A 16,274-nucleotide genomic window follows, 5' to 3' on the forward strand; every position below is an offset into this window, starting at 1 on the left:
AACCACATATGTTTGTGTTCTTCTTTGTGCATCCATACATTGATGCATTCATTCATCTTTTTTAACCAAGTTTTCAAGGAACTTAGAAACACTTGTTGCAAACATCACAAGAACTTTTTTACCATGGATTCTGGAAGAAGAACAACTCAAAAGTACACTTTCAAGAGTCCTAAGCTATAAGATCTAAGAAAACTAGGGGATTTGGTTATTGATCCAATAGGTTTAAAGGATAGATATGGGAGACTTCTGTCACTATTGAAGACCAATATGACAGATGGAAAATTCTTATTACACTAGTCCAGTTCTATGATCCTTTGTATCATTGATTCACCTTTCCAGATTACCTGCTTATGCCCATACTAGAGGAGTATTCCTATTTGCTTGGATTGCCTATTTCTGATTAGATCCCATTTTCTGGATTGAAGGAGATTCCTAAGGATAAAGTTATTTCTGAAGCTACTAATTTGAATATGTTTGAGATTAAAGCTCATATGACCACCAAGGGAGGTATTCTTGGGTTTCCGGCTAAGTTTCTGATGGATAAAGCTCGTTACTTTGCTAGTATGAAGAGTATGGATGCTTTTGAGGCTACTCTTTCCTTGCTCATTTATGGATTGTTCCTCTTTCCTAATGTTGACAACTTTGTTGACATTAATGATATTAAGATATTCTTGATTGGAAATCCATTTCCCATTCTACTTGCAGATACCTACCATTCCATTCATCTCAAAAACTCTTATAGTGGGGGGATGATTATACGTTGTGCACCTTTGCTTTACAAGTGGATTATTTCTCACTTGTCTCGGTCTATTGCTTTTTGGGATCTTAATGATGGTCTTTTATGGTCACATAATATTATGTCTCTCACACATTATGATATTGAGTGGTATAGTCATGCTTACGATGAAGTAAAGATCATTGAAAGTTATGGAGAGTTTCCTAATGTGCCTCTTCTTGGTACAAAAGGAGGTATCTGTTATAACCCGATTTTGGCCCGTCGTGAGCTTGGATATCCAATGAAAGATAAACCAAGAAATATCCTCTTGGAATTCCTCTTCTTTAAAGAAGGTGAAGATAACAAAGCACTTAAGGAGAAGATTGTCCATAAAAAGGGGAGAGAAGTTCTAGGGAAGTCAAACTATGTTTCTTTAGAGACTTATCTTTAATGGGTACAAGCTAGCGCTATCAAGTTGAAGATGTCTTATCCTCACCGTGAGTCTTTTCCTATAGCCGTTATAGATCCTACTCTAATTTTCATGAATGATACGAAGAAACTTCAGATTGCTTTGACCAAGGTGCAACGAGAAAGGCACGCTTGGAAGAACAAATACCAGTTTGTCAACAATGAGAATGAAGAACTCCAAAAGAATTTGAAGAAGAATAATAAAGAGGAGCTTTCTAGAAATAATAGAAATGTGTAAGTGGATTTATTTTCCTCTAGAATTCATCCAGATACTCCTCCCTCCTCAGTTACTTGGAAGTTGATTGTTGACAAGCTCGTGATTGAGAAGACTTGGATGGAAGACCAAATCAAGGAGATCAACAGGAAGCTATAATGAGGGATTGGATCTTCTTCTCATGGGATACCCTAGGACTCTTAGATTCTAGCTTTTATTATTTTCTCTTTTGTTTAGAGCTTTTGAAAGTTAAAACTTCTGATTTGTATTGTTTCCACTTATTAATGAAATGAGGTTCTTTTGTCTACTTCAAAAATGTTATCCTTTATAATGTTTGAAATAATTGTTAAAAGTTCCTTGAAAAAAAATACATTTGCATTAGCACATCATGCATCATGCAAGCATTTTTCATTTCAGGAAACTCATCTATGTCTTTTGTTTCCGTTAGTCAAACTGTACCATTCGTACAACACTCAGGCGGGTCGACAAAGAAGGATGGGTCAACTCGAGCAAGAAAACTAGGAACTTCAGGAAGAAGTGAACACTCTGAAAGAAACCTTGGAAAGACTCTCAAACATGATGGAAGCGTTGGTGGCTGCTCAGAATCAGCCATCATCTAATTCTCAAGAGACTATTCAAAGAACCGTGATCCCCGAGATCGTGTCTACACTTGTTTCTGTGGCACCCCTCAGTGCTCCTTAGTACCACATGCCCTCCGGTTTTCCTTGGGGCATACCTCCTAATTATATGCCAGAAGGGTATCATCCACAGGCTACCGAAGCTCCAGTTATTACCGTCATGATTTCTGTGCCACATCCCATGGTACACACTACTCCTTACAATGAAGAACCTATATTCACACCACTCGAAGTGAAGGTGTTGGAATGGATGAGAGAATGGACAAGTTTCAAGATCAATTCTCGGAAATGCGAAAGGAAATCAAAGCCCTCAGAGGAAAAGACTTGTTTGGCAAGAATGCTTCTGATCTTTTCTTAGTTCCCAATGATAAGATTTTGCACAAGTTCAAGGTGCTGGACTTTGAGAAGTACAAACGCAACTCTTTCCCTCAAAGTTATCTGGTAATGTATGCTCACAAGATGTCGACCTAGATAGAAAATGATCAGCTATTAATCCATTACTTTCAGGATAGGTTAACTGGTGTCGCCCTCAAATGGTACATGAGTTCCAATGACTTTGGAGAAGCTTTTATCAGACAATATAAATATAATGTAGACATGGCACCGAAAATTCGATCCATGTCTCAGAAGGACAAGGAGAGTTTTAAGGAGTATGCTCATAGATGGCGTGAAGTAGCCGCCCAGATCTGTCCTCCGCTTGAGGAAAAAAAGATGACAAAGATTTTCCTAAAGACTTTGAGTTCGTTTTACTATGACCGTATGATCGCAAGTGCACCAAATTACTTCACTGAAATGGTGAACATGGGGATGTGACTTGAAGAGTAAGTACGTGAGGGACGTTTAACTAAAGAAGTGGGTTCTTCTAGTAATGTTAAGAAGTTTGGAAATGGGTTCATTAAGAAAAAGGAACAGGAAGTTAGTGTCGTTTTACATGTCAGACAAAGAAGAAGGTATCAACCATAGCATGTCGTAGTCATTTCTCCAATCATCAATCCACTAGTGGTAGTTCCATCCTATCAACCACAATTTTATTATCAACCTACTAAAGAATCTACTCAACATCATCAACAACCTCAGTAATAGGATCCCCACAGTTCAACAACAACAATCGTGTCCAAAGAACACCCCTTTTTGATCCTATTCCAATGTCATATGCAGAGTTATTCCCAACTTTGTTAGCCAAAAATCACATTCAGACTCGATCTCCACCCGTTGTCCCAAAAGAAATCCCTTATTGGTACAAAGTTGATCAATTTTGTGTGTACCATCAAGGAGCGTCTGGTCACAGTATAGATAATTTTTATGGCTTAAGATATGACGTTCAAAGGCTGATTAAAGGTGGCATTTTGTCCTTCAAATATGTTAATCTGAATGTGCAGGGTAATCCTTTACCTTAGCATGGGGGAGCCTTAGTAAACATGGTGCATGGTTGTCCAGGAAGATTTTCAGTCTTCGAGGTTAGGTTTATCATATAATCCTTAGTCAAAATGCATGCTAGTTTGAGAAGGCTTGCCTTTGTTGATCATGAACACAATTACACTAATTGTAGAATTTGCTCTGTAAATCCGTGTCCATGGCCTCTTGTACGCCAAGATATTCAGAAGTTGTTGGATAAAAGGACTATCACGATCATATATGATAGGAACCATGATAATGGTGAAGTTAATGTTATAGTACCTCAATTCAATGTTCCCAAGCCTGTGGAGATCATTTACGATAGCCAAAAGACTTATGTTTCTCCTTTGGTTATTAGTTTTCCCGGTCCAGTTCCTTATAAATCTGACAACGCTATACCATACATGTATAATGCCACCATGATTGAAGATGGAATGAAGGTTCCTTTGCCTTCCGTTGTTAATATTGCCGATGTGAGCAGAGTCACAAGAAGCGGGCGTGTGTTTTCCTCTACACCTCCCAGGAGAACTGAAGATGTCGCTGTAGGGAAAACTCAGGTTGAGATTCCAGTTGAGAAGTTTGGTTAGTCTAGTAGTACAAATCAGAAGGCGGATAATTATAAAGTGTTGAAATTGATAAAGAAAAGCGAGTATAACGTGGTGGAGAAACTATTGAATACACCATCAAATATATTCGTTTTGTCCTTGTTAATGAGCTATGAGGCTCATCGAGAAGCTTTGGAAAAGGTTTTAGAACAAGCGCATGTAGATCATGACGTGACCGTGGGTCAATTTGACGGTATTGTAGCTAACATAATTGTTTGCAACAATCTGAGTTGTTGTAATGAAGAGCTCCCTGAAGAGGGTAGAAATCACAATATGGCGCTACATATTTTAATGAACTGTGTGAGTGACACTCTTTCCAGTGTGATGGTAGATACTGGATCATCATTGAATGTGATGCCTAAATCAACACTTTCCAGATTATCTTTTCAAGATGCTCCAATGAGGGGTAGTGGGATTATTGTGAAGGCTTTTGATGGTTCCCGTAAAACTATTATTGGAGAGGTAGAATTGCCTATGACTATTGGTCCTCACACTTTTCAGATCAGGTTCTAGGTTATGGACATTGAAGCAGCATACAATTGTTTATTAGGTCTCCCGTGGATCCATGAGGCTGGGGCAGTCACCTCTACTCTTCATCAGAAGCTCAAATTTGTAAATAATGGGAAATTGGCGACACTATGTGGAGAACAGGCTTTGATTCTGAGCCACCTTTCATCATTCTCTTATGTTGAACCCGAAGATGCTATTGGAACCCAGTTCCAAGCCTTGTCTATTATTGATCAAGATATTAAGAGAAGTGGGGCATCCATTTATTCTCTCAAAGATGCATAAAAGGTGGTCAAGAGTGGTGCAACTGGTGGTTGGGGAGAGGTCGTGATTTTGCCAGAGAACAAGTCTCGAGAAGGTCTTGGTTTTTCTTCCTCGTCTACAAAGGTTTTCAAAAAGGACGCGGTCATACGCCTTATTGAAGAAGTTTTCCGCAGCGGAGGTTTCATTCATCCCACCATGGCTGAAGTTACTGCTATTATAGAAGACGATCCTAAAAAGGATTCACCAGACCTCATTGTGCATGAAGTGGTTTGTAAAAATTGGACTATTGTTGATGTCCCGTCCATTATTCACATTTCTAAGTAATGTTTTATCATCCTGTCCTTTCGCTATGCCCAAGGCGAAAGAGTAGTTTGTAGGGATTTCTTTTAAAAAATGTTTCCTTTTACTCTACCCAAGGCAAACGAGTTGGTGTCGGGATTTTGTTTCAAGATTTGACAATCATTAATAAAAGGTCACCATTTGCTTTCCATGTTATTTGTTTTTACTTTTTTCTTTTTCTGGAAAATGGCAATTCTAAAACAAAAAATATAATAGTCACTTGCAACATTTGCATACATTTCCACCTTTATCTGTTTCTAAATTCAAGCATAATCACATGTGCAGATTAATTCATGAAACATCCATTAAAACCCATGACCTTATGCCCTTTCCAACTTTGAATTCCTGGTATTTGAAGTTGAAGAGGAAAGTGTTAAAGAGATTTCTGATGAGATCTCTCGGTTACTCGAGCAGGAGGAAGAAACCATTCAGCCATACAAGGAACTAATGGAGGTAATCAACTTGGGTTCAGAAGAAGGTAGAAAAGAGGTGAAGATTGGAGTTTTGCTTGTTCAAGCTGTCAAAGAGAGAATGATAGAGCTTATTAGAGAGTAGATGAATGTGTTTGCTTGGTCCTACCAAGACATGCCAGGGTTGGTTATAGATATTGTAGAGCATTGTTTGCCTTGAAGCCAGAATGTCCTTCGGTCAAGCAGAAATTGAGAAGAACTCGCCCAGATATAGCCATACAGATCAAAGAGGACTTCCAAAAACAGATTGATACAGGCTTCCTTATCACGTATGAATACCCTTAATGGATGGCCAACATAGTGTTGGTGTAAGCCCTTGAGGCCAATACTTTTGGTACTTGTATCGAATTATTTATTAATTAATAAAAGGCTTTTTCTTTATTATGGTTGTTTAATAAAGTCCCTGGAATAGATAGTCCGTTTAATGCATCAAGTGTGACTTGATCATGAGAGCACATTAAACATAGGGACACTATTCTTAAAGTATCTGTAGTAGAGCTTTATTGTGAAGTGAGATAACATTAAAGCATTAAGACTATTATGTTTGTAGACTGATGATCACATCTCATGGATCATGGATAAAGAGTTATCAAGTCTTAAACATAGGTATCAATATTAAGAGTAATATTTATACCGGATTGACCCGCTATGAGAATACTATATAGAAAGTTATGCAAAGTGTCATAAGTTATTCTCATGGTGATAATGGTGTATGCCACTCTTCGACCTGAAACCACTATGGACCCTAGACGTAGAGTCAAGTGCTTTGTTGCTGATCTAACGTTGTCCGTAACTGGATAACCATAAAGACAGTTGATGGGTACTCCACGAAGCATGCTGAGGGACATGAGTGTCCTAGATGGAATTTGCCCATCCTGCATAACAGGATAAATGTCTATGGGCCCAATATTTAACTGGACAAGGATGACACGGTCTATACCTTGTGTTCAATATAGACATAAGGGGTAAGGGGTAATTATACACATAATTATTATCACAGGAGGTTTTGTCAGATCACATGACATTTTCGTGTCTTGGGTAGCAGTGATGTGTTACTAGATACCGCTCACTGTTTATTATGTTAAATGCGTGATTTAATATAATTGCCAACGTCACGAAAACCTACAGGGTCACACACAAAGGACGGATTGATGAGAGATAGAGTAATTAAGGAATACCGTAATGTATGGTGCCCTTAAGTAGAATACGAAATATGGTAAGGTACCAAATACTTAAGTGATTTTGGCATATTATGAGATATGGGCAAAATCCACTTAAGTGGGCTTTTTGGCTTGAAGCCCACACAAGTGGTTCTACAAATAGAACTCTTGTGTAGAAGCATTATAAGGGAATACAACACAACTGAAGAGTTAGAATTTCATATCTCTCTCTCTCACTCAAAGCCTTCATTCGTACCAGCTAGCACTGAGATTGAAGGAATCCGTTCGTGTGGACTGAGTAGAGACGTTGTCATCGTTCAACGTTCGTGATCGCCACAAGAGGTAACGATTCTATCACTGATCATGCCCATTCGTAAGGATCACTAAATGGAGAAAATTTTAATTTCCGCTACGCCTTGGATGGCAAATCTCCTTCACATAGTGCTTGTTCCCAAGAAAGACGGCAAAGTTAGAATGTGTGTCGACTATAGAGATCTAAACAAGTCCAAGCCAACAGATGATTTCCCATTACCACATATTGACATGCTGGTTGACAACACTGCTAAATTCAAGGTCTTCTCTTTCACGGATGGATTCTCCGGATACAATCATATTAGAATGGCACCCGAAGATAGAGAGTAAACAGGATTGATTACACCATGGGGGACATTCTGCTATAGAGTAACGCCTTTCAGTTTAAATAATGTTGGAGCAACATATCAAAGATGAATTGAAGTTGATCTCTTAAGTTTCATTGTTAGCCAAAGATGAATTGAAGTTGATCTCGACAAAGTAAAATCCATTCAAGAAATGTCCGTGCCTAAAACTAAAAAGCAAGTGAGAGGATTTCTCAGACGTTTGAACTACATCTCCATATTCATTTCTCATATAACTTCTATTTGTGGCCATATATTCAAGCTTCTTCGAAAAGACCAGGGTTGTGTTTGGATGGAAGACTGCCAAAAAGCTTTTGATAGTATCAAAGAATACTTGCTTAAGCCTCCTATTCTGATTCCTCTAGTAGAAGGAAGGCTTCTAATTATATATTTGACTATATTGGAGGATCCCATGGGTTGTGTGCTTGGCCAACAAGATGAAACAAGTAGAAAAGAGCATGCAATTTAATATCTGAGTAAGAAATTCATAGATTGTGAGTCTCTCGGTAATCTATGCTTGAGAAAACTTGTTGTGCCTTAGCTTGGGCTGCTCGTCGTATTTGTCAATATATGTTGGATCATACCACTTGGTTGATATCCAAAATGGATCCAATCAAGTACACCTTTGAAAAGCCTGCTTTGACCAGAAGAATTTCTCATTGGTATATGCTTTTGTCAGAATACGAAATTGAGTATCATACCTAGAAAGCCATCAAATGGAGTATCTTGGCTGGCCATTTGGCTCACCAGTCCATTAATGATTACCAATCTTTCAAGTTTGACTTCCCTGATGAAGATGTGATGTATTTAAAGGCAAAAGATTGTGATGAACCATTTCCAGGTGAAGGGACATAGTCGGGATCCCGTTGGGGATTGATATTTGATGGAGTTGTTAATGCTTACGGCAATGGAATTGGGACCATCATTGTTACTCTTCATGGTTCCCATATTCCTTTTACTGCAAGGTTGACATTCAATTGTACAAACAACATTTTGGAGTATGAGGCTTGGATTATGGGTCTCGAAGAATCTATCGACTTGAGAATCAAGATTCGAGATGTGTATGGAGACTCGTCTTTGGTAATCAATCAGATCAAAGGAGAGTGGGAAACTCGTCAACCCGATTTAATCCCCTACAAAGATTATGCAAGGATATTGTCAACCTTCTTCAATGAAATTGAGTAAATCATATCCCCCGTGAATAAAATCAAATGGAAGATGTATTAGTCACTTTGTCATATATGATTGTTGTGAACCGGTTGAATGATGTGCCCAAAATTGATGTTATGCACCTTGACATTGTTGGAGAATTGCCATCCAAGGCGCAGCGGAATTTAAAAATTTCTCCATTTAGTGATCCTTACGAATGGGCATGATCAGTGATAGAATCGTTACCTCTTGTGGCGATTCAAACCTTTGGTGCAGATCTCTGATAATGATCAAAACCTTTGATACAGATCCACGGGGCGATCATGAACGTTGAACGATGACAACGTCTCTACTCAGTCCACACGAACGGATTCCTTCAATCGCAGTGCTAGCTGTTATGAATGAAGGCTTTGAGTGAGAGAGAGATACGAAATTCCAACTCTTCAGTTGTGTTGTCTGTGGAGTGACAATGCTTCTACCCAAGGGGTTCTATTTATAGAACCACTTGTGTAGGCTTCAAGCCAAAAAGCCCACTTAAGTGCATTTTGGCCCATATGCCAAAATCACTTAAGTATTTGGTACATTACCATATTTCGTATTCTACTTAAGTACACCGTACCTTACGATGTTCCTTAATTATTCTATCTCTCATCAATCCGTCCTTTGTGTGTGACCCTATAGGTTTTCGCGGCGTTGGCAATTATATTAAATCACGTATTTAACATAATAAATAATGAGCGGTATCTAGCAACACATCACTGCTACCCAAGTCACGAAAATGTCATGTGATCTGACAAAACCTCCTGTGGTAATAATTATGTGTATAATTACCCCTTTGCCCTTATGTCTATATTGAACACAAGGTATAGACCGTGTCACCCTTGTCCAGTTCAATATTGGGCCCATAGACATTTATCCTGTTACGCAGGATTGGCAAATTCCATCTAGGACACTCATGTCCCTCAGCATGCTTCGTGGAGTACTCATCAACTGTCTTTTATGGTCATCCAGTTACGGATAACGTTGGATCAGTAATAAAGCACTCAACTCTACATCTAGGATCCATAGTGGTTTCAGGTCGAAGAGTGGTATACACTATTATCACCATGAGAATAACTTATGACACTTTGCATAACTTTCTATATAGTATTCTCATAGCGGGTCAATCCGGTATAAATATTACTCCTAATATTCATACCTATGTTTAAGACTTGATAACTCTTTATCCATGATCCATGAGATGTGATCATCAGTCTACAAACATAATAGTCTTAATGCTTTAATGTTATCCCACTTCACATTAAAGCTCGACTACGGATGTGTCGCGGCTGGAAAAATGATAGAGTCGCCACCATCCTTTATTCGTTCCTAAGGAACAGGGAAATAATGATAAAACCTAATAGTTAAGGTGAGATACTAGGTTCGGGAGTCAGTTAAGTAACGGGAAGGTGTTAGGCACCCATTACCTCCATTGTACTCAATGGGATCCTCCTCTAATTTTAGGGTTAATGTGTCCTTGAGATGTTTGCTTTATTAATTATTATTGATTAATTATTTATCTATTTATTGAAAGTTATTTTATTATTTAAAAGAAAATTGATTGACTAAGAAAGGAAGACTTAAAGATGTTTTTGATTATTGTACTCGCTAGAGTTTACAACTCTATGCCTACGTACCTCCAAGTTCATTGAAGGATCAGAGTCCCGTAGTTCTGGTAGAAAAAAGTTGTTTGTTGATTGTTTTTATCCCTTGAAGATTCTCACGCATCGGGGGCGGAGAAGTGATTGATTTTAAGAAAATGCCTCAATACACTAGGGTAGAGGACTTATAGTTTGAAGTGTGTTGAATTTGATTTTATCCCTTGATTGTTTGTAAAGATAGTATTTAATTTTAAAAAAATAGTGATTATACTAGAATATTATACATAATCCTTTATCCCGATTTTATCCCTCACTTAACCCTTCAAAACCTTAGAGTTTTATCCCATATTTTATCCCATGTCCTTGTCCAATTTGATTTGAAAATATAATATAATTTAATTAAGAAAGTTAAATAAAATTTAATAAGATATATCCCTTATCCCAATTTTATCCCTAATTTACATCCCTTAAAATTCTAGAATTTATCCTTAAATTTTATCCCATAATTATCCCTGAAATTATCTCATAATTTTATCCCATAAATTTTATCCCTTGTTTTTATCCCTTGAAATTGTTATAGAATTTTATACATATTTGTCCTTTGATGTGTTTTTGTCTCTTATTTTTATCCCTTATTTTTATCCCTTATTTTTATCCCTTATTTTTATCCCTTATTTTTATCCCTTATTTTTATCCCTTATTTTTATCCCTTATTTTTATCCCTTATTTTTATCCCTGATTTTTATCCCTGATTTTTATCCCTGATTTTTGTCCCTGATTTTTATCCCTGATTTTTATCCCTGATTTTTATCCCTTAATTACCCCTGAATTACCCCATGGTTGTTTCATGAATTAATTTTAATTTCTTAATTAATTATCCTTTAATTAATTATATATTATTTATTATTTAAATGATTAGATAACAAATAAAATACTAAATTATTAATTAAAACCCTAATTATTAATTTGATTGAATTAATTTAATTCAAAATAGAATATAATTTTTAAGTTGAAATAGTTAAATGGTTTAATTTTATTGGAAATAGTTTATGCCTTTTTCTTTGTGAAATATTTTTTTTGTATGTATAATGATATTAAAACTATTACTAAAACAAAATAAACCAATTGAGAACTAAGTAAAAATTTAAAAATAAATAAATTAATAGATCAATGAATAATGGAGTAAGAAGAAACCAACCTACGGGGAGGAGATTGTCCCCGGTGAAAATTTAAAATTCTCCCTTTTTATTTCTCCTTGCTCTTCACATTTTCGATCCTGACCTTCTTGTAATCACTCATCTTTACTAGCCTTTTTTGAAAAGATGGTGAAGATGATGGAGGCTTTAGGATTCGGTGTTGTTATTCTTCCGTGTGAAGAACAACTACTTTTTAGGCTGAATACGTGTGAGTGAATTTTTTTACTGTGTATCTCCCTTTTCCTCCCCGATGTTATTAGAATTTGGTCTTATTTATAGTAACAAAAAAAATCAATACCTTTAATTAGGAATTAAGAAGAATAATTATAAAGATCAACAGAAATAGAAAAACAATAATGTGAATGATTTATTTTTAAAATTAAAGATTTTAAAGATTCTTTCCTTAAGAGATAATAATAACTTCTTTTAATTTTTTTATATTTGGAATTAAAGGTGAAATAACTAAAACAATTAATGTGAGTAATTTTAACATTTTATTTTATTTATTATTTTTTGGATAAAAAGTGAATAAAAATGATTTTTTTAAATGACTAACTAATAAATATGAAAGTTAAAAAATGAATGCACTTTTTTTTTATTTTTTTTTATTTTTTTGTTTTATAATTTAATATTGATGATAATATAATAAATCTAAAAATTTAATAATAACAAAAAATAAAAGTTTAATAATAGTGAATAATTACAACTTTTAAAAGGTGAGAAAAAAAATGATCATGTTAGAAATAAAGAAATACACTAAAAATGGAAAAGGTGGAATTTGATTTAAAATGATGTTATTATTGTTGATTTTCTTCCATTTAAATTTGATTGAGATTGATTATATATTTTAGACTTTTGAAATCCGAATTATGATATTGAGATATTGTTTTTAGAAAGAAGCATGAACTGATTTTGTTTGGCATGAAATCAAGAGATGAATGTATGAGGATCTCTCATTTTCTGATTTTTGCAGATTTTGTTGTTTCATGGAGTTATTGACATATTGTTACACTCGCATGAAAGAAAAAACCTCATTTGGTCAATTTGATTCTGTTTTAATTTTTCACTTAAATAATAACATGTCATAATTGATATTAAGGTGATAGTAGTACATCAATAATAATAAATAAAATCAATACTAAAAACAAAGAGATTAATGATATTCACTCACAAAATCACTCATTTAATTAAAACTAGGCAAAAGAAATTAGATAAAAAATATTTTATAGACTTTTATTTATTAAGAAATAAAAATTGATAATAATAAAAATAATATATTAGTAATAACAAGAAAAAGATTTTAATGATATTTTTTTTTATTTTATCTTGTTTTTTTTGTGTGTATAAAAGACTTCTATTTATATTTAAGAATTAGGTTTTCAAACTAATCAATAAAATATACTTAATTTGATTTAGTGATCATATTTAACTATTCCTCATTGATTGTTTTTCCTAAACGTTTTAACTTATTCTCTAAGATTCAATAAAATAGAAATGATTTTTTCTTGTAATTTTTTTCATTTTATTATTAACACAAATATTTATCTATATATAAAAATGATGGTATTAATAGTTGTATGTAATTTTTTTGTGATGACATCTTAGTATTAAAATAAAAATTTATAAAACAAATATTATTTTATAATGTTTTAATGGAAAATCATTTTAAAATTAAGCACAAAACCATTTTAATTATAATTTAGCTGGACATATTTTAATTTTAAAGTTTACTTCTAAAAAAAAACACAATCATATCAAAGGTGACTCTAAATAATTTTTCATAATTTAATGTAAGTTTCCATGTAATTTTTTTTATAATGATATTCTAAGTAAGGTTATTTTTTATGGATTGTTTTAATTTATAAAGAAATAATAATTGATCATTTTGGTAAATAATAAAAACTTTATGGTAATAATAATTACAAGAAAATATTTTTTTTAATTTTATCTTGGTTAAAATAAAAAATGCAAAATTTTGATTTTTCTAGATTAAAAATATATTAAATTAAAATATTAAAATAAAAAATAAATTTTTTGATTGTTTAGATTAAAAATATATTATATTCGAAAATTAAAATAAAAAAAGCAAATTTTATTTAAATATATTTAAAATTAAATAAAATTTTAAAAATACAAATTTGATTGTAATTGAAGTTAAAACATAAAAAAAGGAGGAAAATTCTAAAAGTGTGGATAGTGAGATTCGAACTTAAGACCTCTCCCCTATAACTCTTTACATATGCTCTTCTACCAATTATACCATTTCATTTATTCAAAACAAAGTGGCGCTAGAAAACATGTGAATGGTGGTCAAAATTTGGGGTACGACAGCTGCCCCTATTTAATCAGCTTCAAACTGAGATGATGATGACGTGGAGCCTTCATCTTCTCTGTGAGGAGATGGTTAAATATAAAGAGGGACCCTAATTTTGACCACGTAGTAAGTGGATTCTGGGAATGTGCAAGGATTGAACAATCCTTGATGTTCTATTGGCATCCAGGCCAACCTTTGATGGAACCCCAATAATACCCTGGCGATTAGTTTCAGCTCATCCGGGTGAAATTTGCATACAATTCCTATGATCATCTGATCATGTTACTGATATTACGGAGGACTCTGACGATCCTCCGCTCGTTGTTTGATAAAACCTTGGTAGAACCCCTGATAAGACTCCTAACAAAATCCCTGGCGAAATTCCTGGCGAAACCTTTGATACAACTTCTGATGGGACTCATGACGATGAGATCCTAATGAAATCCTTTGACAATTCCCTGATGAAACCCTTGGATTAATCCCTTTTGATCAGTTTCAACCTCTCTGTGTGAAACTTGCACACGATTCCTATGATCATCGAATCATGTTGTTGGAATCGGGTTGGACTTTAGTGATACCTTGATTACTCTAGATGAAATCCACTTTGATAAAATTTTGGTAGAACCCCTTGATGAGAATATGGTGGAATCCCTTGATGAAAATTTGGTGAAACCCCTTTAATAATAGTCTGATAGAACCCCTTGATAATAACCTTCGTTGAACCTTCTTGGTGAAACCCTGTGGATAATATTTTGATGAAAACCCTTTGATATAACCCCTTTGATGAAACTTCAGATGGAATCCCTAGATGGAACCCTTTATAAAATCCTTTTGATGAAATCTCTTGATGAAACCCCTTGATAGAAATCTGGTAAAACCCCTTAATGGAACCCCTTGATGAAACTCCTGATAGAATCCCTTGATACAATCCTTTGATGAAACCCTTGATGAAATCCTTAGTGAAACCCACGGTGAAACCCTGGCGGAACCCTTTGATAAAACCCTGGTGAAACCCCTCTGATAAAAATATGATGAAATCCCTAATGAAACCCTTAATGGAACCTTTGACAAAACCTCTTGATGAAACCCTTTTTGATCAAATTTAACCCTTCTGTATGAAACTTGCATACGATTCCTATGATCATCTGATCATTTTGTGAGAATCGGGTAATACTCTACTGATACCCCAATCACTCTAGATGAAACCCCTTGGTAAAATTCTGGAAGAACCCCTTTATGGAATCTTTCGATGACATTCCTGATAAACCCCTTTTGATAAAATCCCTTGACAAAACCCTTTTGATAAAATCCCTTGATAAAATTCTAGTGGAACCCTTTGATAGAAAATTCCGGTGAAACCCTTTGATAAATCCATGATGAAAACCCCTTTATAATAACACTTTGTTGAAACTTCTTGGTAAAACCCTAGTGAACCCTCGGCGGATAATCTCTGATGAAAACGCCTTGATTGAACCCTTTTGATAAAACTCCTTTGATAAAATCCCTTTGTAGAACCCATTGATGAAAATCCTTTATACTTCTGATGAAACCCCTAATGGAAATCATGGTAAAAATTATTTGATGAAACCCTTGGTGGAACCCCTTGATAAACCCCAGTGGAACCCTTTGATAAAACCCTGGTGTATTTGATTGAACATATCCCTTGTGTGGGTTAGGTTAATAACCTGGAGATGTGAGAGGTGAAGACCCGCTAAATAGTTGATAACGATCATTCTGGATGACCGACTACCGGATAGATTCCTCTGACGACTCACGGTGAGTGAGTTTGTTGGGAAAGTCCTTTATTGAAAAGGCTTTATGGAGATGGTGACTTATTGGGGAATCCCAATAAGCATTCTTTCTTGGGAATTTTACCTGTATAGCTCGGGATTGAGAATTCAATCGTCCTCGATATAAGAACCAATGCTAAATAGATTATCATTGTTGTAAAACCCCGAGAGTAGTGATAGTGGTATAAGAACTAAAATAAGTAACAACAGTAGAAGAACCGTAAACTAAAATGACAAACGGTATAAGAAACCGTACCAATGAATTGATAAATAGTGTACAAAACCAAAATGCCTGGATGAAAACGATGTAAAACCCCAAAGTGAGTAAATGACAACGGTGTAAGAGCCGAAGTGACTGAGTGGCAATAGTGTAAGAACCAAAGTGAACAGTGGTGTAAGAACCAAAGTGACAATGGTAATAGAACTTTTATTAAGGAGTTCTCTGAGAAGACGTGAATAAAAGGAGATTGATAAAAGAACTCGATGTCCCTAATGGGGAAGACTGGTGTCACGTAAGATGACTGTCTACTAGGGAATATGCTTCCAGGAGAGGTTCCCTGAGGAGCGCGGGTGTTGGAGAAATCCCTAAGAAATCCCTGCAAGGATCCGATGAAGGAATTGTATACCATTAGGGCATACTAGGGACAATGCTGCTAAGTATTTTCTGCTTGGAGAATGAGTTCCAAGGATACTTGCGGGGGAATTGTCCTTAAGACTAACCCACTGGGTGTACAATGAAAAAGAGCTCGGGAGA

General features: G+C 35.1%; 1 protein-coding gene across 1 annotated transcript; it reads left to right on the top strand.

The window, feature by feature from the left end:
- The first annotated feature begins 491 nt into the window (after window positions 1–491).
- LOC127104579 (uncharacterized) lies at window positions 492–1,166 on the top strand. Its single transcript, XM_051041758.1, has one exon. It carries the CDS (start codon window positions 492–494, stop codon window positions 1,164–1,166), a length of 675 nt encoding a protein of 224 aa, XP_050897715.1.
- The last annotated feature ends 15,108 nt before the right edge of the window (window positions 1,167–16,274 follow it).

Source organism: Lathyrus oleraceus, chromosome 7 (genome assembly GCF_024323335.1).
Source record: "Lathyrus oleraceus cultivar Zhongwan6 chromosome 7, CAAS_Psat_ZW6_1.0, whole genome shotgun sequence".
NCBI lineage: Eukaryota > Viridiplantae > Streptophyta > Magnoliopsida > Fabales > Fabaceae > Lathyrus > Lathyrus oleraceus.